General features: G+C 36.0%; 2 protein-coding genes across 5 annotated transcripts in view; one reads left to right on the top strand and one right to left on the bottom strand.

Annotated features, from left to right (window-relative positions):
- Window positions 1-2,683: 2,683 nt before the first annotated feature.
- LOC128186237 (uncharacterized) overlaps window positions 2,684-25,636 on the bottom strand; it is a 56,509-nt gene continuing 33,556 nt past the window's right edge. For all 4 annotated transcript variants that reach the window (XM_052856019.1, XM_052856018.1, XM_052856020.1 and 1 more), the window contains 16 exons: window positions 24,361-24,875; window positions 23,465-23,580; window positions 22,992-23,110; window positions 22,593-22,711; window positions 21,949-22,090; window positions 21,378-21,628; window positions 18,175-18,232; window positions 17,636-17,715; window positions 17,112-17,289; window positions 16,637-16,746; window positions 15,420-15,534; window positions 13,946-14,083; window positions 7,087-7,277; window positions 6,137-6,364; window positions 5,572-5,800; window positions 2,684-4,908 (listed from right to left, as the gene is read on the bottom strand). In XM_052856019.1, the coding sequence (XP_052711979.1) occupies window positions 4,759-4,908; window positions 5,572-5,800; window positions 6,137-6,364; window positions 7,087-7,277; window positions 13,946-14,083; window positions 15,420-15,534; window positions 16,637-16,746; window positions 17,112-17,289; window positions 17,636-17,715; window positions 18,175-18,232; window positions 21,378-21,628; window positions 21,949-22,090; window positions 22,593-22,711; window positions 22,992-23,110; window positions 23,465-23,580; window positions 24,361-24,875 (2,739 nt within the window). In that variant the 3' untranslated portion in view covers window positions 2,684-4,758. The remainder of the gene's footprint in view (window positions 4,909-5,571; window positions 5,801-6,136; window positions 6,365-7,086; window positions 7,278-13,945; window positions 14,084-15,419; window positions 15,535-16,636; window positions 16,747-17,111; window positions 17,290-17,635; window positions 17,716-18,174; window positions 18,233-21,377; window positions 21,629-21,948; window positions 22,091-22,592; window positions 22,712-22,991; window positions 23,111-23,464; window positions 23,581-24,360; window positions 24,876-25,636) is intronic.
- On the top strand, window positions 10,593-13,928 carry LOC128186238 (uncharacterized). The gene has a single exon (XM_052856022.1). The coding sequence runs from the start codon at window positions 10,832-10,834 to the stop codon at window positions 12,851-12,853; it is 2,022 nt and encodes a 673-aa protein (XP_052711982.1). The 5' UTR covers window positions 10,593-10,831; the 3' UTR covers window positions 12,854-13,928.

Here is a 25,636-nt window from a genome sequence, read left to right as displayed (position 1 = left end):
GTACATATAGCTGTAGATCTACATTTATATCAGTAACAGTATTTAAGGAGTAGTACATATAGCAGGAGATCTACATTTATCAGTAACAGTATTAAAGGAGTAGTACATCTAGCAGTAGATCTACATTTATCAGTAACAGTATTTAATGAAGTAGTACATATAGCAGTAGATCTACATTTATCAGTAACAGTATTTAAGGAGTAGTACACATAGCAGTAGATCTACATATATCAGTACCAGTATTTAAGGAGTAGTACATATAGCAGTAGTTCTACATTTATCAGTAACAGTGTTTAAGGAGTAATACATATAGCAGTAGATCTACATTTATCAGTAACAGTAAATAAGGAGTAGTACATATAGCAGTAGATCTACATTTATCAGTAACAGTATTTAAGGAGTAGTACATATAGCAGTAGATCTACATTTATCAGTAACAGGATTTAAGGAGGCTATGGTCAACAAATCAACCATCACATCTGCCACAATTTTTTTAGAAATTATTTCATAAGCTATAAACTATCATTCAGAAGAGTTAAGAAAAATTCGAATAGATAAGCTTTGGAATTTGGATATTTTGTTGTTAATTCTATTTATAGAGCTCTCCTTATTAAGGAGATACGTATAGTCCAAAAATGGCCACGACCATCGAGCCTTTTCAAGAGCAGAAATCTAAATTTAAAAAAGGTTTAAAATTTTGAGCGTCTTATGAACTACATTCACTATCTCAACTGATACTTGTCAATTACAGTACCTGATGATAAAAATTGATATATAGTATATAGATACATATTTGTCAAATATTTATTGTTTTTAAACATATTGACAATTTGTAAACCGATCCTATTGAATAGTTATAATTGCTGAATGTGTAGGCTAGGAATCGTTATTGTTTGCTGTGTACTAGGAATAGTTATTGTTGAATGTGTTCGCTACCTATAGTTATTGTTTAATGTGTACACGAGGACTTGTTATTGTTGAAAGTGTACACTAGGAATAATTATTGTTGAAAGTGTACATTAGGAAAAGTTAATGTTGAATGTGTACACTACGAATAGTTATTGTTGAATGTGTACATTAGGAAATGTTATTGTTGAAAGTGTACATTAGAAAAAGTTATTGTTGAATGTGTACATTAGGAATAGCTATTGTTGAATGTGTACATTAGGAATAGATATTTATTACGAATATTTATTATTGAATGTGTACATTAAGAATATTTATTGTTTAATGTGTTAAATAGGATAACTCTTGTTGAATGTGTACACTAGGACTTGTTATTGTTAAACGTGTACACTAGTACTTGTTATTGTTGAATGTGTACACTAGGAATAGTTATTGTTGAATGTGTAGACTAAGAATAGTTATTGTTGAATGTGTACACTAAGAATATTTTTTGTTGAATGTGTACACTAGGAATAGTTATTGTTGAATATGTACACTAAGAATAGTTATTAATGAAAGTGTACATTAGGAAAATTTATTGTTAAATGTGTACACTAGCAATAGATATTGTTGAATGTGGAAAGTAGCGGTAGTTATTGTTTAATGTGTACACTAGCAATAGTAGTTGTTGAATGTATACACTAGCAATATTACTTATTAGGTTTGTTACTGACTGTTTAAAGAAATTTGTGGGGTCGGTAAAGTCCATAGAAGGCGAGGCGGAGCCAATAATTATTGTTGAGTGTGTATACTATCAATAGTTATTGTTTTGCCTCGGACTAAAATGTCGCGACGTCATTGGATGAAACGCGTCACGTGGCTGCCTTACAAATTTCTTTAAAAGGCAAGCGTCAAAATTTATAGCGCAACATGGCGGACGTAACGTTATTTGAACTGATTTTCTACACAAACGTTAGTTTACTTATCAAACTTTAGGTCCTCGACAAAACAAAACACTTATTAGGTTTGTTCCTGACTGTTTAAAGAAATTTGTGGGGTCGGTAAAGTCCATAGTCCATATATATATATAACCAGTGTAAGAAATTAATATTTAATGTTTGTCTATTTGTAAACGTCATTGTTTCTGTGCGCATGTGTGTGTGTTTTATTTACATCTTCAGGTGAGATTGTTTACGTGTAATTGTTTATTTTTATTTGACCATTTGACTACCAGTTTGACCTGTCTGACAATATTCTAAGTTTAACTTCTACTAACCAAACTTCCCGCCTAATTCACCAGGCCCACGCACACTGTGTCTTGCATTGAGAGGGGACAAACCTGTATGAAGATTAAGTGCAAGCTTTGTCTGCGATTAGCTTCCGGTGTCTGGTAATTCTTGTGTAATTTATTACTTATTCATCTAAATATATTCTAAGTTTATATTTTAACAAATCCGGGTTATGTATCAAATAACCTTTACCCTAATAATTGTACCGTATTCTGAGATAATTGTCAAATGAGTCAATGTTGTATTTTTTAGGTTTTTTATATATATATATTGAATAAATACATTTTATCATATATAGTTCTTTGAATGCGAAAATTAAAAATAATGTTAAATATTCAAAGAAGGATTTCGATTAAAGGGGGTACAGAATTATTATTTCAAGTAATTATAAAATCATTTGATTATAAACTCTTAATACATGTATATGAAGATTCAAACTCTCTTAAAACCTTTTCAGTTGTTGTCCGCCCAAGAAAAAAAAATGGGCTCATATAAAACGAAAACAGAAGGACAGTTTGTATGCTATATTTATTGGCAGTGATGTAGTGTTTCTTTACACAGACAACACAACTCTTCCAACATTTAGTAAACCAAATATAAAAAGCTACTGTCCACTTACTAAGTACTCACTGCACTACAACAATTGAGCAACCTCTCTCTCTCTTCTCTCTCTCTCTCTCTCTCTCTCTCTCTCTCTCTCTCTCTCACACACACACACACACACACACAAAATATCTATATGAACAGATTCATCACATGATATAAGAAATATAAATATTCATATGAACTTTCACTTTGCTCACATTTCACCACAGCTTTACATACATAAACATTCCTAATCACTTGTACCAACATCAGATTTACCACATGATCAGAGAATATTCTGTCAATAATCAAACCCTAGAAGCATCTACACCACCTATACATGTTATAACGATTTAACAAATATCATACATGCACTAAATTTGGTAAAAAAAATTTATAACAAATAATATCCCTTGTAGGAACTCCTCTATAGGAGAAGTTAATATCCTGTTTCCTATAGCAGTGCCAAATGTAAAACTCCTTAAGCCTTTTGATTTTTTTTCAGATAATCTAAATTGAGTCAACAAAAACAATTATGGATGTGGTTAAAATTTGTTTTGTTCTTACTATGCAGGCAGGATATTTCGTATGATAATTCTAACTTTTTTCATGTGTTTATATTTTTTACATTTCAGGAAAAATGTATATACATATAAATTGCTGAAGAGTTCCAACAAGGGAGGTAACTCATTTTTATCACAACATTGAGTGAACTCTCATCATCAAGCACTACAACAAGTAAGCATTAACAGAAGATAAACATATGAAAGAAGAAACAGAACAAGCCATGGACCTTACAACAGTAACGGGTCAATAAAACACTCTTCAATGGACAATGTAACACAAAGTACAGATTCCATTGTAGTCTGTACATACAATCACTCAATGTGTATGTACACACAGTCACTCAATGTGTATGTACACACAGTCACTCAATGTGTATGTACACACAGTCACTCAATGTGTATGTACACATAGTCACTCAGTGTGTATGTACACAGTCACTCAATGTGTATGTACACACAGTCACCCAATGTGTATGTACACACAGTCACTCAATGTGTATGTACACACAGTCACTCAGTGTGAGATCTTGAGGGGATAAGTAATATCAGATATAAAACATGGACAAATGATATCATAAACAAAGTACAAGGAAAATGGAACCCACATCTCATCTTTACATCTCCAATTATTCTACAAAATAAAGCACCTACAATGTCTATAAAATTCAAGTCCAATATAGCTGCAGTAATTATCACAGATAAACGCCATGGAGACCAAAACCATGACAACAATACAAAACCATGACAGTCAAAAAACTATGGCAACAATAAAGAGCCAGAGCTTGAGCAACTAGGATACATGAACCTGTCATGTTTACATCATGTGATGAAGATGATGAACGAATGAGGAAATGTTTTGTAAAAAATTAGTCAAGTAATGCTCTGTCCAACTCCTAAAAACAGTCGAATTAAGTTTTCTCTCTTTGATCTAGCTTGTCAAAGTGCTGAGTTTCTCTCAGCTTATGGAAGCACACATAAAGCAGCCTAAGCAGTCGATCTTCATGTCTCTCTGTCACCAAGCCGATAGAATAAACAGTTTCTTCTCAATTTGTAAGCTTACATTGTATATCATGTCCATGACAGCATATATAAATTGTTAAGTTGAGCCCAATATCACAGTTTTGTATTAACCCTGTGTTCTTATAAACTTGCAGAACATAGTTCTCACAATACTGATAGTAAAGGTAGTTTAGTTTCATTGATAAACATTGTCTTCTCATTACACAGCAAACAGAAGCCTTGACTGTGCAAACTGTGGGGTAGACATTTCCTTGAAGCTGTTTCTTGTTCTGCTTCAGTAATTTCACTATTTTCATTAAGACAAAGAGGGATTTAATGAGCAGGTGTCTCCTCTGTAAAAAACACCATAAAGTTCCTGAAACTGTCCACATAACATTCCTGAATTCAACACTACCAGTTATATTCCAAAAGAATCAGAAATCTAAGACTTTGTTGACCACCTCCCGGAGTTGTGTCCCTTTCTGTACGTCCTGTTTAGCGAGGACACGGCGGAACATGATTGGACAGTCCAAAGACACGCATGGCTGACTCTCATCCTTGACCCCCATACAGGTGTTACACACCTACAAACAAAACAATGGCATGTTATCTACAGGAATATCACAGACAAAACGGAACCAACATTTGAACAAAATAATTCAAAAGAATCTGCAATAATGTACAAGTAACAAAGAAAACAACTCTTAGAGCCTTTCACAGAATCAGAATATCGACAGTCTCTACTGTAGATTTATTGCATATTACATTCAAACAGATTGACAGCTATTCCATTGTTCACTGTAAACCAAATCTTCAATGACAGATATTATTAACTTGTACATCATAATAACATGGATAAAATAATTCCACTGGAGATTGTAAACTAAGTATTCTTAGACAGGTAACTAACTTGTAACCTGTGGTAAAGGTAACTAACTTGTAACCTGTGACAGAGGTAACAAACTTGAAACCAGTGACAAAGGTAACTAACTTGTTACCTGTGACAGAGGTAACTAACTTGTTACCTGTGACAGAGGTAATTAACTTGTTACCTGTGACAGAGGTAACTAACTTGTAACCTATGACAAAGGTAACTAACTTGTTACCTGTGACAGAGGTAACAAACTTGTAACCTGTGACAGAGGTAACTAGCTTTTAATTAACTGTTACATAGTTAATTAATTTGTAACCTGTTTCAGAGGTAACTAACTGTAATCCTTGACAGAGTTAATAAAAACTGAGTTTACCTGCACCAGGTCATGATAAACCTTCTCCCATCTCCTGATCCTATCACAGAGAGTGACACAAACATGCTGTGGGTCCTTGACACAGCTGTTACAGATCGGCTGATTGGTCTGTTTATCACATACTGGACAGTTAGTGGCTGAGAAGTATTGAGATATAGTTCCTTTCCGCTGGTCAGGGGCCATCAAAGACTGTGGGACAACCCTGACCACCTTGGGCATGTCGTTGTACCTGGGGTTCACAAAACAAGTACCGACATTACCATACTGGATAGGGAGAGACTCAACAGATTGGCAAGGGACAGACTTAACAGATACAATGAAAGTAAAATCAGACAACACCAGTTAGGCTGTCTCTTTCCTATAATTCTAGAATCTGAAAAATCATGCTGAAATTATACAGAATTTTATTTCCATATTTATATAAGATTGAAATATTAAATCATAAAAGAGTATGTTTTCTTATTGTAGTCAGTATTTGTCAGGTTGAAAAAATTTGTACCAATTTTCAATAAAATAATTTCCATATTTGAGGACAAACAAATAGTGAAATACACTCTTTTCTCACCATGAGAAGACGTCGACCCCGAGCAGAGAGAAGACTCGGTCAAGCGGTGGCAGGATTTGCTTGGTAATGTAGTATGTGGCGTTGAGCCTGAGTGCGGGGTCAGACAGGACCTCCCCCGGCTGTCTCACCAACTGTATGAGTGGCAGACCCGGACTGCCGTAGATGATCACGTACGGGACTCGTTCCCCCGTCCTGGGCTCGGAACGTCGGTCGTGTCGGAGCAGCTTCCTGTAAAACAAGAAAACTCTGTCACTCACTTCTACTTCTATCTTAGGGAATATGTCTATAACATTATACATGTATGAAGAACTGCTTATTCCCTTCATTTTACCTAAACAAAACATAAAGTAGTAGGCCAAATGTACATGTACGCAGAACTGATTTGTTCCCATTTATCTTATCTTAAAAAAAACAATAAGTAGTAGGTCTACTTGGTTAATCATTATAAGTGTGGGCTTGAGATCCCTTACTTTGATTAAGGCTTACCATATATTCAACATTACATTAGGTACCATGAGATCCTTACTTTCAATACGGCTTACAATATATTCAACATTACAAAAGTTACCATGAGATCCCTTACTTTGATTAAGGCTTACAATAAATTCAACATTACATAAGTTACCATGAGATCCCTTACTTTGATTAAGGCTTACAATTTATTAAACATTACATAAGTTACCATGAGATCCCTTACTTTGATTTAGGCTTACAATATATTCAACATTACATAAGTTACTATGAAATCCCTTACTTTGATTAAGGCTTACAATATATTCAACATTACATAAGTTATCATGAGATTCCTTACTTTGATTAAGGCTTACAATTTATTCAACAATACATAAGGTACCAGTACTCATTTTTAATCATATTCATTAAGAATAATATAAACTTGTGATTTCTCAAAAATATTTACATCAAAGTATCTATTTTGATAGAGCCCTTACTTTGCTATCTCCAGGGCCGGGACACAGGCCCCTGGTTTGTAGCCCTTCATTCCGCGGTATTCCTTGGCAAACACACAGTCCTGCATGGAAACCTTGCCCTCCATGAACTTGCGACATTGTCTTAACACGTACTCCTTTACTTTGGAAACGTCCTTACAACCAAACAGGATCTTGATAGATCGCTCCAGGATCTACAATAAGTCTTTATCAATTAGTCATTCTGTCAAAGACAGCATCTCATTAAAAATGTAGACACAACTCAAATCTTATGAACTCCATTGTGTACTATATTTAGGGTCAAAAGACTTTGAATAAAAATTATTTATGTTTAGTTTCTCAGGCACCACTACATGGGGTTAAATGCTAGCTGCTACATTAATTCACTTTCTTACCATACTGAAAAGGGGAAGAACTCAATATACTAAAGTTAAAAACAAACAAAGGCTCAAGGGCTACATCGCTTATTTGAGTAAATACAGCCTAAATCTCTAATTAAAAAAAAATATCTACACATCTAAGTAGAGTAGATCTTGTTTATATTAAAGATTTTCAAATTTTTTCTCTACATACATATATTTCTCCACATATTCTTATATTAAATATTGAACCTTTTTTGTTGCTTCAGTACAAGGTTTTGGGAAGAAGATTTTTCTCTTTTATTCATATGTAAATAAATGCAATGCATAAAATAAACAAGTTCAATTACGGTCATACACATTTAAAAAATGATATTTATGCAAAAATACACCTCTTACAACAGTTCTTGAGAATTTCAACATTTTATATATCAATTACTTATATAGTATCCAAGGTCTTATAAAATTGATTTAATTTCTTATTTTGTTTTCTTAATCAAACAAGAATAGAATTCCAGGGTCCCCCGCCGGTCAAGCAGTATACTAGTATTGAATCTATCGACCAAGGCTGATTTAGGAACTTGACCAAGGTATTAGTGGTATAAACATTTGGTATAAATTTAATGAAAATCCGTCAAAATTTGTAGGCATGAGCGCGCTTACAAGGTCATTTTTGGAAAAAAACGAAGTCATGGTTGTGGTCAAAGTCCAATAACTCCACCAAACAGTAACAACCAATGCTGATATTCGAACTTGACTAAAGCATTAGTGGTATAAACATTTGGTATAACTTTAATAAAAATCTGTCAAAATTTGTAGGCATGAGAGCGCTTACAATGTCAATTTTTGGATAAAACGGAGTCATTATTGTGGTCAAAGTCCCATAACGCCAACAAAAAGTATCGACTAACGCTGATTTTCGAACTTGACCAAGATAATAGTGGTATAAACATTAGGTATAAATTTAATGAAAATCCGTCAAAATTTGTAGGCATGAGAGCGCTTACAAGGTCATTTTTGGAAAAAAACGAAGTCATGATTGTGGTCAAAGTCCAATAACTCCACCAAACAGTAACGACCAATGCTGATATTCGAACTTGACTAAAGCATTAATGGTATAAACATTTGGTATAAATTAAATGAAAATCTGTCAAAATTTGTAGGCATGAGAGCGCTTACAAGGTCAATTTTTGGATAAAACGGAGTCATTATTGTGGTCAAAGTCCCATAACGCCAACAAAAAGTATCGACTAACGCTGATTTTCGAACTTGAGCAAGGTAATAGTGGTATAAACATTTGATATAAATTTAATGAAAATCCGTCAAAATTTGTAGGCATGAGAGCGCTTACAAGGTCAATTTTTGGAAAAAACGGAGTCATGATTGTGGTCAAAGTCCCATAACGCCAACAAAAAGTATCGACTAACGCTGATTTTCGAACTTGAGCAAGGTAATAGTGGTATAAACATTTGATATAAATTTAATGAAAATCCGTCAAAATTTGTAGGCATGAGAACGCTTACAAGGTCAATTTTTGGATAAAACGGAGTCATGATTGTGGTCAAAGTCCCATAACGCCAACAAAAAGTATCGACCAATGCTGATTTTCGAACTTGACCAAGGTAATAGTGGTATAAACATTTGGTATAAATTTAATGAAAATCCGTCAAAATTTGTAGGCATGAGAGCGCTTACAAAAAAGTGTGAAGGACGGACGCACGGACCCACGGACGGACGCCCAGCATTTCTATGTCCCCGCTCCGCGTTGCGGCGGGGGACAATAAGATTCAAAGAGCAAGTTTGATTAAACGCCAAATATTTTCCCAATAAATTTCCTCTTTTTCGAATTAAATTATAAACTATCCAAAAAACGTAGCATACATTTACTATAGCATTGAATCATGATTTTTTTATTAATAAGTATACAGTCTCATAACTGTAGTGGTGTGTGCACAAAAATTGAGTAACGACGTTAGTGCGTTATGAAAATTCGTATGCACTATTTGTGATTTCTACAATTCCAAAATATTTTAAAACATAATTTTGGTCAAATATTGTAAAATTTTAAAAGGGCGAAAGTGTTGTGATTATAATGTACTATAATCCACATTACATCTTATTTCAACAAGTGTTCAATACCACCTAAAGCTTTTTTAAATAAACATTTGTGGTACAAGGTAATGCACATCGTTTTGACGGGATTGACATGATTTATCAGCACATCGTTTTGACAGGATTGACATAATTTATCAACACCTCGTTTTGACGGGATTGACATGATTTATCAACACATTGTTTTGACGGGATCGACATGATTTATCAACACATCGTTTGACGGGATTGACATGATTTATCAACACATCGTTTTGACGGGTTTGACAAGAACTAAGTCATGAATTGACATATTGGTTTAAAACAACTTTGTATTCCTTTAAGTTATACTGACTTCAGTACAAGACTAATTGTTATTTATGATCTCGTTATTTACCGATCACATTTGTAGTATATTGCAGAATAATGGACATGTCATGTCCTTATCTCGTTTTAAGCTGTAGTATGCTATGTTTGTAAAACAAGAGACATTTCTATCTAAATATCCTGTTTTTATGTTAAAGCCTTGTTAATCCAGTTACATGATTGCACAGACTAACTTAGGATTAGTTATTTAATGCCATCTATAACCAAATGTCCACAAATTGCATTTTTTCCCAGATTCTAATTTTAAAGGCTGTAAAATAGTAGTTGAAATGGATATTGAACAAGTTACTGATTCATTCTGAAAATTTCAACAAAATACAATGTAAAAATTGTTATAACTTTTCTTTGAAAATAGTTTAATTGCCATATATCAATTGGAAATATTTTTAAATTCCAGTCTGAACAAATTCACCATCAAGTGTAAACAAGTATGGAAATTATTTCACTTCACCTGACCATTAAACTTAAATTTTAGCCAAAATTGGAAAGACAAAAATTGTAGGACTATGAATACTAAAGTCACCTTTTTATCTGAAAGCAGATAATTTCTCTAAGTTTTTGTATTCTTTACATGCATGTTTATCTATACAACTAGTAATTTTTATCTTTTTAACTCATGAATATTTTGACTTCCTTTTGTTTGACTACTTGCAGATGTGTATCAGAATAACAGCACCTAAGATAAAACTTCCTCCTCAATAGACACTGGATGTGATCACTTTCAAAATGGAGTCTTTCCCCCAACAAATGTAAGTGCATTAAATTCGTGTCCTATAGTTTGTCTTTTTAATGTAATTAATCAGATAATTTTTCTGATTTCTAAATATTTTGAACAGTGTAATTGAGAAACAAAAAGATAACTTTCCCAGTATAAACATTTAAATATCAACAGATGTGAGAGACTGCAGCACATGTCGGAATCAGTGTTTGTGGTACTGTGTGAGATAGTGGGAACCTCACATCAGGTGACCATCAGGAGGGAGGCAGAGGACATCAAGGAGATGGTGAGGAGACGAGTGACACCTAATAATGAGATCATTAGGATGATGAGTGGAAGTATGAGGGAAGGATTTAGACTAGAGGGATCAGATGTGGACTGGATGTACTGGCCAAACAACTACCGAGTGATCATGGACATGTCTCAATCTGACTATTACAACACAGCTAATACAACCTTCATTCTCTCTGACAGTACTGAGAGTCCACCAGGATTCACTTTGCTTAAGTTACTGACACCACCAACAAACAGAGACCTCCGATCAGCATGTGTCAGAATGAATAATAGAGTCTATATATCTAGTTCTATACACAGAGGGTTAACTTGTTCAACAGTATTTCCTAATTCTACTGTACACGGTCCCTGTGGTAGTGGTGTTTTAGGTGGACTACTAGAATATGACATTGCCTTCTGTTTTGTTTGTGACTTTTGGCCTCCGTCTGCCTCCTCATGGATAGACAGATGTCACTCATGGCCTGCCTCTAAGGTTGTTGGTGATATTGTCAGAAATGGTTGTCACTTTGTGGCAATAGGACATTCATTAGGACCCCATGAACATGAAGAATGGAGAATTTCCTTTTCTCAAGCAGAATATAAACTTGTGTACTCTATGAACCACTGTCAGTTTTTGACATATGGGTTGTTAAAACTTTTCTTAAAAGAAGTATTAAATCAGCAATCAGAAGAAACCAATAAACTGTTGTGTTCCTATCACATGAAGACAACTATTTTCTGGGCCATTCAACAAAACATGCTACCTCACTGGTGTCCACAAAATCTCCTGGCCGGTTTCTGGGTCTGCTTTAAACTCCTCTTAAGATGGGTGTGTGAGGGGATCTGTCCTAACTTTTTCATTCCACAAAACAACCTGTTTCTGACAAAGGTCCATGGCTCAGCACAAAACAGATTGTTCCTACAGTTACATGAATTGTACAAGAAAGGTCTGGCCTGTCTGTTACAGAGTTCCTCTATCAGGTCCTACATCATTGATGTCCTGTACAATCCGAGACTTTCTATTTGTACAGATAAGAGTATCATGAGATCAGAAGTTGATTATGATAAAGAATTAATCACTGAGTTGGGATGTGTTAATATTACTGGTGTGGATCTGTGTTACATTACCAAAGCCATACACACGATAGAACAGTATGTGGAGTCACCAAAGTCACTTTATCAAGTTGTTACATTATGGTATCTTACAGCGGTAATTTTTCAACAAACTGCTTTTTTATTACAAAACATGTATACTAACAAAAGAGCCAACAAACAGATGTATATTGCAGACAAAAAATCCTGTCACATGCTGAGATTAGCTGCCAAGTTTGGGTGTATATCTGACATGTTGTACATTGCCATGTATTATTACAAGACACTCAGATACAGGGAAGCTTTATCTGCTATAGAGATGACAAAGGTCAAGTTAGCACAGCCATATCTGATGTATAATAGACATGTAGACAGAGAGAGGTATACTGAGGCTGTTGGGGGACAGTCCTGGTCTACAAAGATCAGACAGGCTGTAGCATGGGACATAGCACTTGGCACAAGAATCTGTTATATCAGTGAACTAATACCAGAACAACAGTCTGCTCTACAGAAAGGAAAGGCTCGTACATTGATCATCCCAGTGTTTGTAATGTTGTATTTCCTAGAGTTCTTGTGTTACAGACACATTGATACAACATTATCACAAGCAGCTCTAGATGATCTACAGGTCCTAGTCCACCATGATCGGGGACTGTATATATCTGATATATACAGAGACATCTCCTGGGAGATCCTGGGGATCTGTCAACAGATGGCAGGGAACCTCCATGCTGCTCTATACTCATACCAACAGTCACTAATCTCAGAGTCTTCATTCAGTGATATACAAAGTGCCACACAGGGTAGAATACAGGATATGGTTCAGTTAACACCACACCAGTATCAGTAATTTGGAATATATATCTGTCTTAAATGAAAAGTCGTTGACAAAAATAATATGACTGTATGTATAGATATATGTATAGATTTTAACACAGTAAAATTGCATGCACTTAGTTTCATCCCCATATCTATATATAATTCTTAAATTACAAAAATGATGTAGACCAGCATAAACTTTGGAGAGCAGAACATCACTGGGTCCCCAGAGATAACTAATGTATTCAGTGATCTTTGTAAGGCCATGATGTCCGATGACGAGAGCCGATCACCAGTTTACTCACCAGTCAAGACAAAGAGGTCTGTGTTAGTGAGACTCAACGAATCCCCATTAAAAATACCACTTGGTGATAGTTTTGAGGAACCTGAGATTAGTATTGAAAAAATGCAAAGGGTAGAGTCAGTGTTTTAAATATTCATGATGTAAAGAGACAGGGAAATGATGACAAAGCCAAGGAAAGTTCTGGATATAACAATGTTGGATCTGGACACCATCCAGACCAATCCATGGAACCTGTTCTGGATAAATAAATGTGCTGTTCTAAATAGACGAAATTACTGTGAATAAGATTCCGTGCTTATTGCTCATGGTGATTAAAACTTATAGCAACATTCAACTCTCTTTGCGTTTAGACTCGGAACTCTTCTAGTGTTACCCCAGCCGCTAAGATAAAATTCAAAGTCTGATTTACCAACAACAAACACAGCATAACCAACAAACCAAGTGTCCTTTACATAAATATCTACTGACTCTTTAGACAAAAGCAAGTTCCATGTCATCATCGACAGTTCACATTTGTATGCGAGTTAGAAATCAGTCCTTGTGTTCACTTTATAAAGAAATTTGGGTATAACTAATAATCAAACAATAACATTATATTTTTTCTCTAATAAATGGTGTGTTAGCTAAAAATCAATGTATTGGCACTTGTGTTTGTGCTAAGATGAGTATGCGCCAAATTTCCTCGTTTTACATTATATACACTAAATTTCACATCAACCATTTCAGAACATAGTCTTTAAATCTTCAGAGAGTTTCTGCTGATGCCATTAGAACTGGTAACCTTGGATATTATTAATGTTGTCCCAAAACATGCGGTACCTTGGATACTGCAGCACAGGAGTCTCGCCGGACTGTCTCGATTCCTTTGGCGTCAAAAACTGGTTCCTTCTGGTCCAGGGTCTCGTAGCTATACCCAACGTATCGCTTCTTTGTTTGTAGCACACAGGGATAGTAAACCTAGAGAAAAAATGGAAATCTTAGACGCAGCTCAACCTACGAGTTCTGCTAACCCAAGCCGTATTTTTGGGAAAATAGGTCGATACTTCTTTCCCCTGACATGTGGACCTCGCCCTATTCATCGCTTCGCCCAATTTATTAATTTTTTTCTTTTTTTGGTTGGAAAATTTGATATGAAATTTTGCAAAAATTTATGCAACCCTCCAATAAAATCATGAGTGTTTACTATAATACTGCTTGAATTTCTGTGTAAAAATCGTATGGATTTTAATCAATATACTGTAGTAATTTATCATTTAAACAAAATTAAATGTAAATAGATTTATTTCTTCTTACATTTCTTACTTAGATCACTGACTGAATCATTATATGCTGTCATGCATTTTAATCGTGTGCTTACGATAAACAGGAAATCGATTTCGCGCGGTAAAAGTAAAATGAGAACCGTACAAAGGGTAATTACGGGGGGAAATATCGTCGGGTAGAAATTAAAAAAAAACAATTTGTTTTCATAATAGAATACATGAACAAGTTTTTTTCTGTATATTCAACATAAAACTTTCGATGAAATTTTAGCCAGGTGTCTCTGAAATCAGTCTGGGTAGCGCTTACTTTGTTTATACACAGTTGAACTCTCGGCACGTGCTCCTCATGCCTCCGGCTTCAATAAGATCTGAGGTTGACTCGTATGTATATACACAGTAAAAAGTCACACAGAGAAACAGGGTGGAATGTGCTACCGTAGTCATGCCTCCAGGCTAGGTAACTATCCCCCAGTTAACAGTAGTTAACACAAGTTTGTACACATGGCAGGGAAGTAATAAAAAACGATCTTAAATTAAAACCGGCCGTACTGAATTATTTGGTTTGAAAATTTTGAAGCAATTTCAGACATTTTCTTACGATGTTTTCAAGAAATACATTTTATTTCCCTTTTGTTTAAAACTGTGAAATAAGATTAAAGGCTACTATATGATAACGTTATTGGTTTAAACCATTTATTCATTAGAACTAGCGGTAATTTTTCGACCAATTCTTCAAAGTCGACCTATTTATACTTTTTTTTATTTTATGGCAAAAAACGACCTCCTTCGCCCAATAAACCGTATCGACCTAATTATCGAAAAATACGGTATACAAATGTATACGTATTTCTGTTCATTTCATATACTATGGACATATCTTATTAATTGACTTTGACATGTTTGAGTTATCATATTAAATGTACCACATTTTCACGAGTTATTTGTGCTATACCTTCTAAAACTTAAGCTTGATTGGTTGAGGGTATTTATCGTAATCACATTAATCATTACTGTACAATTCTGTGTCGTACCTTCTCAAACTTAAGTTTGATTGGTTGCGGGTTCATGGCCGTCACAGCATCACAGATCTCGTGTCCGATCCTGAATGCCTCCTCTTTACTGCGACCCTTCATCTCAATGAACATACTGAAACAGAGGTCAGAGGTCAATAAACATACTATAACAGAGGTCAATGAACACAATATAACAAAGGTCAATGAATATACTGTAACAGAGGTCAATGAGCATAATATAACAGGGGTCAATTATCAATGAACATAATATAACAGAGGTCAATGAACATAATATAACAGAGGTCAATGAACATACTGTAACAGAGGTCAATGAACATACTATAACAGAGGTCAATGAACATAATATAACAGAGGTCAATGAACATAATATAACAGAGGTCAATGAACATAATATAACAGAGGTCAGTGAGCATGCTATAACAGAGGTCAATGTGTAATGATCACATTGGTGAACAAGCTTTATCTCCAAGGAGCTCAATATCTCCATTAATACTGGGATTCCTTCAGTTACACAACAATATCAAACTCCTCTCCCCATATCATTGGATATAAATCGGCGTACTCCTTCTGCATGCGCGGATCCAGAAAAATGTACATGAGCCCTTACCCAATCATTGCTCTTCTACAAACTCCCAAGTTACTCATCATGTTTTTGTTCTATAACACACATCATCTCATCTGTCCCCCCCCCCCAATGTCAAGTCTGGATGTCCCACCAGTCTGAGTCTACATCACTACACTAGATCCCCTCAATGTATGTCCGAGAGCACACTTCGTGGAATTTAAATTCTCATTTTTATTTATTTAACTTAACTAAATGAATAATAAAATTTTGGCATTTGTGATTTTATATTTTCATAATTATGTAAAATAGATGAATTGCCAAATAAAGTACTCACAAAAAAATAAGAAATCTACAGTATCTGTCTCCAGTTGAATTTTAATATTTAAATATCTTGAATCCACTTACTTGTCTGTTCATCTCCCCTTCCCCCTCCTGTCCGTCTGTTCAAGGGTATCTAACCTGTCTCCCCTTCCCCCTCCCGTCTGTTCAAGGGTATCTAACCCGTCTCCCCTCCCCCCTCCTGTCCGTCTGTTCAAGGGTATCTTACCCGTCTCCCTTTCCCCTTCCCGTCTGTCTGTTCAAGGGTATCTAACCCGTCTCCCCTTCCCCCTCCCGTCTGTCTGTCTGTTCTAAGGTGCCTGTGTCTTACCTGTCCGTGTCCCCGTACACGACCCTGGCCCCCCACTCCGGTCGCTCTTCTACTAGTTTGATGGCTCGTTCTAGGGTCTCTCTTGCTTTTCTTACAATGCTGTCAGCAACCTTGATGTTCAAAGAAAGCAAATGTCAGATTTTTATGTTAATACTTTGTTCACTTGTTAAAACACTTTAAACGGAGAGGTAGTCAAAGACTAGGCTTGGCGTGTCTAATCTCCAGTCATGATATTTTTACCCAATATATACAGATTAAATCAAGCACTAACAATACAATATATGAATTTTTTATTCAAAATGAGGGAAAGTCTACATTTGCTGAATATTTCCGACGACAAATTAAATGATTTTTTATTCCCCATCCTCCTTTTTAAATAATCATAAGACACTTAAATTTCGTGTTAAAATAAGCACACTTATGACCACTGAATCCTCTAGTTGTTTCCCTGAATAAAAATGCATAAAAATTTCACCTCTACACAGGGCATCCGCCCGGAGAAACTGGCAGCGGTGTATCCGTACGTGACGTTCGCAATCAGTTTGAGTCCGAGTTGTCGCGCGTCTAGCAGACGGTGCAGCCCTTTGTCATTTTTATGCTCCTTCATCGATTTCTTCACCATGATTCTCGTGTTCAGTATCTCCTCTACCATTCTGTCAACAAACCAAGCACAAATAATTAGCATAACACTACATCAGGTTGTGGTTTACTTACTTTGAGAAGATCCCTGTCTTGTATCTATCTATAATGCATTACATGTATAATCTACAGGTTGTGGTTTATTTACTTCGAGATGATCCCTATCTTGTATCTGTGATGTATTATCTACACTGTCAGGTTGTGGTTTACTTACTTTGAGATGATCCCTGTCTTGTATCTATCTATAATGCATTACATGTATAATCTTCAGGTTGTGGTTTACTTACTTTGAAATGATCCCTGTCCTGTATTTATCTGTGATGTTTTACATGTATAATCTACAGGTTATGGTTTACTTACTTTGAGATGATCCCCTTCCTGACGTGTTCCTTCACAAACACAACTCCATTTGGGGACACCGTAACATCGTTCTTGATCCTCTACAAAAATCAACATCAACATGACACACAGATCAACAGATATAAAACAAACGATCTTCTACAAAAATCTACGATGTCAACATGACACACAGATCAACAGATATAAAACAAATGATCCTCTACAAAAATCAACGATGTCAACATGACACACAGATCAACAGATATAAAACAAATGATCCTCTACAAAAATCACCGACGTCAACATGACACATAGATCAACAGATAAAAAACAAATGATCCTCTACAAAAATCAACGTCAACATGACACACAGATCAAGAGATATATAACAAACATGCACCATTACTTGACTAGTATTCACAATAGGAATTCTGGTTAGGAAGTTAAGTGTTAAACCACATGTAGAGTATGTTTATTTATTCCTAAATGCACATGAAGAAAGGCCATGCACATGTACAGTAATTCAATGGAGACCATGTTCAGTTGTTTTATATACTCACGTTTAGAGTCTTTGGAGAAATACGGAGATGTGCACATCCAAACTCAATAGGACCCTCACTGAAAAAATTAGACTATATATATAAGATTACCTTAATATGCCATGAATATTACACTTGTAATAAAATACACAAATTAAATATTCCTCCAACAAGTAACAAACAGAGGCTGTCTTCAGGTACAGACCAGCCATATTTGATCCAAATGACTCCTATTTCTAAATGTTTCAGTGTAGAGCATACCTAGGCTTAAAGAGGCATGGTCACGATTTTGGTCATATTCTATTTTTATGTTTTTATTATTTACAATGCTTTAGAAATGCATTTCTAAAGATAAAATAAAATTTGAGAGTCATTCGTAAAGTTATAAGCAAGATACAGGGCTCACAATTCTTTTTCATATAAACAAGGCTCGTGCCCCGTTTTTTTTTTTACATTGGTTCGATATACCAGGAAAAAATCTTTTTCCAGCCTATTTGTCTATTTTTTTATTTATTTTACGCATAAATACATAGCTTCTAATGTTAAACACATTCTTTTAGGTTTAAAACTGAAATTTTTATTTCAACGCTTAAAATGTAAACAATCACTTTGTGAATTTCAAGCTCTGTTACTCGCTTATAACTCAACAAATGACACTCAAATTTCAGTTGCCTATTAAAAATGCCTTTCTTAAGCAATGTAAATATTAAAAACAGAAAAAGAATTTTTGACAAAAATCATGACCATGCCCCTTTAAGCATTTAAAGAAATTGAATTGTCCGGGATTTCTCTAAGAGTACAAAAGAATAATTGACTTTCCGGGCCTTCTTAGGAGTACAAGAGAATTCCAGACTTACTGGGCTTTCTCTAGGAGTTCTATATATACTACAGACTTACTGGGCTTTCTCTAGGAGTTCTATATATACTACAGACTTACTAGGCTTTCTCTAAGAGTTCTATATATACTCCAGACTTACTGGGCTTTCTCTAGGAGTTCTATATATACTACAGACTTACTGGGCTTTCTCTAGGAGTTCTAGGAGTTCTATATATACTACAGACTTACTGGGCTTTCTCTAGGAGTTCTATATATACTACAGACTTACTGGGCTTTCTCTAGGAGTTCTATATATACTACAGACTTACTGGGCTTTCCCTAGGAGTTCTATATATACTACAGACTTACTGGGCTTTCTCTAGGAGTTCTAGGAGTTCTATATATACCACAGACTTACTGGGCTTTCTCTAGGAGTTCTATATATACTACAGACTTACTGGGCTTTCTCTAGGAGTTCTAGGAGTTCTATATATACTACAGACTTACTGGGCTTTCTCTAGGAGTTCTATATATACTACAGACTTACTGGGCTTTCTCTAGGAGTTCTATATATACTACAGACTTACTGGGCTTTCTCTAGGAGTTCTATATATACTACAGACTTACTGGGCTTTCTCTAGGAGTTCTATATATACTACAGACTTACTGGGCTTTCTCTAGGAGTTCTATATATACTACAGACTTACTGGGCTTTCTCTAGGAGTTCTATATATACTACAGACTTACTGGGCTTTCTCTAGGAGTTCTATATATACTACAGACTTACTGGGCTTTCTCTAGGAGTTCTATATATACTACAGACTTACTGGGCTTTCTCTAGGAGGTCTATATATAATACAGACTTATTGGGCTTTCTCTAAGAGGTCTATATATAATACAGACTTACTGGGCTTTCTCTAGGAGTTCTATATATACTACAGACTTACTGGGCTTTCTCTAGGAGTTCTATATATATACTACAGACTTACTGGGCTTTCTCTAGGAGTTCTATATATACTACAGACTTACTGGGCTTTCTCTAGGAGTTTTATATATATATACTACAGACTTACTGGGCTTTCTCTAGGAGTTTTATATATATATACTACAGACTTACTGGGCTTTCTCTAGGAGTTCTATATATACTACAGACTTACTGGGCTTTCTCTAGGAGTTCTATATATACTACAGACTTACTGGGCTTTCTCTAGGAGGTCTATATATACTACAGACTTACTGGGCTTTCTCTAGGAGTTCTATATATATACTACAGACTTACTGGGCTTTCTCTAGGAGTTCTATATATACTACAGACTTACTGGGCTTTCTCTAGGAGTTCTAGGAGTTCTATATATACTACAGACTTACTGGGCTTTCTCTAGGAGTTCTATATATACTACAGACTTACTGGGCTTTCTCTAGGAGTTCTAGGAGTTCTATATATACCACAGACTTACTGGGCTTTCTCTAGGAGTTCTATATATACTACAGACTTACTGGGCTTTCTCTAGGAGTTCTATATATACTACAGACTTACTGGGCTTTCTCTAGGAGTTCTATATATACTACAGACTTACTGGGCTTTCTCTAGGAGTTCTATATATATACTACAGACTTACTGGGCTTTCTCTAGGAGTTCTATATATATACTACAGACTTACTGGGCTTTCTCTAGGAGGTCTATATATACTACAGACTTACTGGGCTTTCTCTAGGAGTTCTATATATATACTACAGACTTACTGGGCTTTCTCTAGGAGTTCTATATATACTACAGACTTACTGGGCTTTCTCTAGGAGTTCTAGGAGTTCTATATATACCACAGACTTACTGGGCTTTCTCTAGGAGGTCTATATATACTACAGACTTACTGGGCTTTCTCTAGGAGGTCTATATATACTACAGACTTACTGGGCTTTCTCTAGGAGTTCTATATATACTACAGACTTACTGGGCTTTCTCTAGGAGTTCTATATATATACTACAGACTTACTGGGCTTTCTCTAGGAGTTCTATATATATACTACAGACTTACTGGGCTTTCTCTAGGAGGTCTATATATACTACAGACTTACTGGGCTTTCTCTAGGAGTTCTATATATATACTACAGACTTACTGGGCTTTCTCTAGGAGTTCTATATATACTACAGACTTACTGGGCTTTCTCTAGGAGTTCTAGGAGTTCTATATATACCACAGACTTACTGGGCTTTCTCTAGGAGTTCTATATATACTACAGACTTACTGGGCTTTCTCTAGGAGTTCTATATATACTACAGACTTACTGGGCTTTCTCTAGGAGTTCTATATATACTACAGACTTACTGGGCTTTCTCTAGGAGGTCTATATATACTACAGACTTACTGGGCTTTCTCTAGGAGTTCTATATATACTACAGACTTACTGGGCTTTCTCTAGGAGGTCTAGTCGCCCCACACAGGTGGAGAAGCAGTAGTTGTGTGCAATCATGATGGAGGGGTAAAGGGATTGGAAATCTACCACCACCACCGGGTCCGCGTAAAACCGTGACTCAGGCTCCAGGGTCAGGGCAATACACTCGGGGGCCCTCATACGGGCTCGCTGCTGAACGCTTGGGGAGGCGGGGATGAAGTTCATTGGTTTGGCTAACCTAAGCATCATGGACTCCACTCGATACTACAAGATGGATAGGAAACAAATTAATAAATATTACCTTGTTAACATTTCTTTATAGACAAATAACTAATTAATGACAAATACACTGTATCATGAATGTAGGAGTTTCTACAATTCTAAACTAATTCAGTCAAAACTTGTTACCTCAAATTTGAGAATTAGAGATAAAGAAAATATGAGAGGATTTGCGATAATGAGGTTAAAAGAACACAGTGATTGGGACTTCAAGCTCAACATATCTAAGTTTTGAAAATCAGTTTTCAAGATATCAAATTTAACTGTACTAAATATGCACACAATATAAAAGACAAGACACCCACCTGAGAGCCTGTGGACAGAACGTGATAAAACTCAATCCCAAACACTCGAGCAAACTCACTGGTCCTCCCTATCAAATCCAGCTGGTCAATGACTTTTAGATTCCCCTGTACACGAGTTAGGTAGTACTTAATGAAGCGCCATCTGTAAAATAAAATCATACATTTCCTGACACAAAGATAAGGATGATTACAACCAAAAACAAAAGTCAAGTCAAAACAAGTGACCTGAACTTCTCTTTAAATCAGATGTTTAACAGCTTTATTACTAACTTGTAGTGGTGTGTTCATTGTTTGAAGAACTTTTGTACTGACCTGTAGTGGTGTGTTCTGTGTTGAACATCTTTTGTACTGACCTGTAGTGGTGTGTTCTGTGTTAAACATTTTTTGTACTGACCTGTATAGCTGTTCTGTGTTTGAACAGCTTTAGTGCTGACCTGTAGAGGTGTGTTCTGTGTTTGGACATCTTTTGTACTGACCTGTAAAGGTGTGTTCTGTGTTTGAACAGCTTTAGTGCTGACCTGTAGAGGTGTGTTCTGTGTTTGGACATCTTTTGTACTGACCTGTAAAGGTGTGTTCTGTGTTTGAACAGCTTTTGTACTGACCTGTAAAGGTGTGTTCTGTGTTTGAACAGCTTTTGTACTGACCTGTAAAGGTGTGTTCTGTGTTTGAACCAGGAGTTCAGGGTCTGAAGACTGAAGTGAGGCACTCTCTGGTGTATCACATGATGAGCCACGTTCTCAAATGTGTAAATGTTTAATGTCACCTGTAAAAATAAAATAGATAGGGAGTAAAAGTAATGACCACTGCATTAATTTCTTTATTTTGACCTAATAAAATTTAATCAAGCCTGTTTTGTGTCACATGTTATTTCTTTATAGCAAGTTTTCAAATAAAACATGAATTGACCAATGATTAGAGACAATTGTGTAAAATATGCATGGAGATAAGAAAAATATAACACTGGTTACAGAGGTAGTTAGGTGAGGAGAATAAAGAGGGGCCATGGTAACTATTGATGGGCTGTGGTCCCATTGGTTACACACCTCATGTCTAATGATCCTCCAGAGGTTAAGGATGACCCGCCCGGCGATGTGGATCTCCGAGGAGTGGTCAGACCCCCACTCATCACTCTCCGCCTTAAAGCTGCTCTTCTTCTTCTCATCTGGAAAATACAATAGTTCACGATTAAGAAAACTTAAATCTTATAAAAAATTATAAGTAGTTCTGTTCAAAGGGTACATTTGTTTCATCACATCATTCTTCTGTTTGTCAATCATTTTCTCTCTGGGAGAACAACAACTAAACTGAACAATGCCCACCCATCCCTTCTCACTGAACAATGCCCACCCATCCCTTCTCAATTACATGGCCCACCCATCCCTTCTCAGTTACACTGAACAATGCCCACCCATCCCTTCTCACTGAAATGAAATGAAATCCTTGTGTTAAATTAGGAATTTACAGTAAGAAATCCCCCCCCCCCCCCCACACACACACACCACAGACACACACTTACCTGGGATGCGGGACATCTGAGCACACAGGTTGACACTCAGCTGGGAGGCTCTCTGTAATAAGTACCCCCAGGAAAACTTCTGAATCTCAAACCCAACCAGAATGTCGGGGTCCCATCTAGTGAAGAAATATCAATATTAAATTTGTTCATATGAATTTTGTATTCACAGTGTATCATGATGAAAAAGATATCTGTGAGTCAATGCTCACAAGTGATACCAACGCTCTAATATAAATATACAAAATAAGCTGAGTCAACATTGAACAAAAATTTGACATCTGATTGGTACAAAAATAAATTGCATCAAACAGTAGGCCTAGACAAAAAGTGAATTAAAGCATCTGTTATGAATAGTTGCTGAGAAATCTTTGACGAACATTTGTTTAAAAATTCAGGCTTAAAAAAAACAGCTGTCCTTTAGCAGGAAGTTGACGTCCAATTGGTACAAAATACCACCATAAGGCATGCCTCAATTAAGAGCATGCTAAAATTTGAAGCACCAGTGACGAATAGTTGCTGAGAAAAATTCAACAGAAATTTTGTTACAGAGACAGATACACACAAGGGTAAAACAGTACTTTGGAATCACTAGATTTCATGGTAGCTCAATTTTCGTGGAATTCTCATCCACAACTTAAAATCCTTAACGAATTAATAAAATAAAATCATATTATCTTTTGTTTGTATAAGAGATTGCACGAAACTTCCCCACAAACCTGTCAAATTTAAACAATTCCAGAAAAATGGCCCCCACAAAATTAAATGATTCCACAGTATACCCCCCTCCCCTACATAGTAGGGGTATAACTATTAAACAATGAGAACTTATCCAAAATATCTTCTGTCTGGTTAAAATGGTTTTGAACACAGAGAGAACTTCTAGAATGTTACCATACCTGGAGAATAACTTGAGGACCTCCATGAACAGCTCCTCTTCATTTTCTACATACACCACGTCTAGGTCGTCCACCCCTGACTTTTGTAACAAGGTGTGTTCAGCCTCTCCCCGGGGAACTTTAGCCCCAGGGCTAGGGATGGGGCTCACTGACCGGGGCCTCTTGCCTCTCTGGGTCGGAGCCCGGGATGTGGAGGGCTGTGGACTGAGAGGTCGGGACGTGGACGGCTGGGGGGACGGCTTGACCTCCGACCCAGTGTCACGTGATGTGGAGGGTTGTGGAGAGGGCGGGTCAGGCTGCGTGGACTTTTTACGATTTTTTATTGCACTCTGGATCTCCTTTGATTTTTTGTCGACTAGAATCACGCCTGTGATGTCCCGCTGTTGGGCGTCTGTAGTGACATCATTGAGGATGTTGTAGAACACGGCCAGTATAGGATCGACCTCGGGGTCAGGCATCAGGTCACGGCGTGTCTCGGCATGGAGCTCCAGGCTCATCACTGTCAAGTTCTGTACCTGGATTAGAATCAAAGGCTTGAAATCATCACAGCCACAGTGGTATACAAAACAGCAACACAAATGAACCTGTTTTAGATTATGAAATTATGGATTGGTTTTTTTTTCATAGTTGTTCCTGGTGATACACTGTCAATGAAGTGTGAGGTTATTCAAATTTTTTGTGTTTTTGAATAGGCAAAGGACTACGTGCGGTATGGTCAAATATCTGCCCCCGTTTTCAGCCAATTTTTAAATCGTATCCTATAAAAATAAAATCTTCAAAAATTTTTGTACGGAGGATGCCTATCACTTTAATCTTGATTTTAGTCATCATTCCTCATTCGCTGTTTATCTATGACGTCACTTAAATGACCTATTTCCCGCAAAGTTGCAAACAACTGAAAATACTCTCATATTTGCTTTATATTTTGCATTCAAAAGTACAGAGTGCAGGTCTGCTCAAGTATAATTTTAACATATGTTTTTATTCAGATAGTTTTACCCATTATATTAAAAAATGGTACTTGAGCAAGCCTGCCCTCAATGTTTCCCAGTCGAAAAACCATAGGAAAAGACCCTTATTTTGCTAAAAATTCTAATTTTGATAAATTGATGTATTTTAGCCTAAAATACCTCAATTTATCAAAATAAAGCAATCTTCATATCCTTTAACACCCTATTTTTAATATGATTTTAACTATCTTTCACCTTATTTTTAAAGTTCTTTATAAAACTTTGCTTTTGGGGGCAAAAAAGGCATAAAACCGCACATAGTCCTT

The sequence above is a fragment of the Crassostrea angulata genome, chromosome 5 (genome assembly GCF_025612915.1).
Source record: "Crassostrea angulata isolate pt1a10 chromosome 5, ASM2561291v2, whole genome shotgun sequence".
Lineage (NCBI taxonomy): Eukaryota > Metazoa > Mollusca > Bivalvia > Ostreida > Ostreidae > Magallana > Magallana angulata.
Note: the sequence above shows the minus strand (reverse complement) of the source record. Positions and strands in the feature narration are given on the sequence as shown.

Coding starts and splice junctions, on each gene's coding strand:
- LOC128186238 (XM_052856022.1), top strand. CDS start 10,832: ATGTCGGAATCAGTGTTTGTGGTACTGTGTGAGATAGTGGGAACCTCA.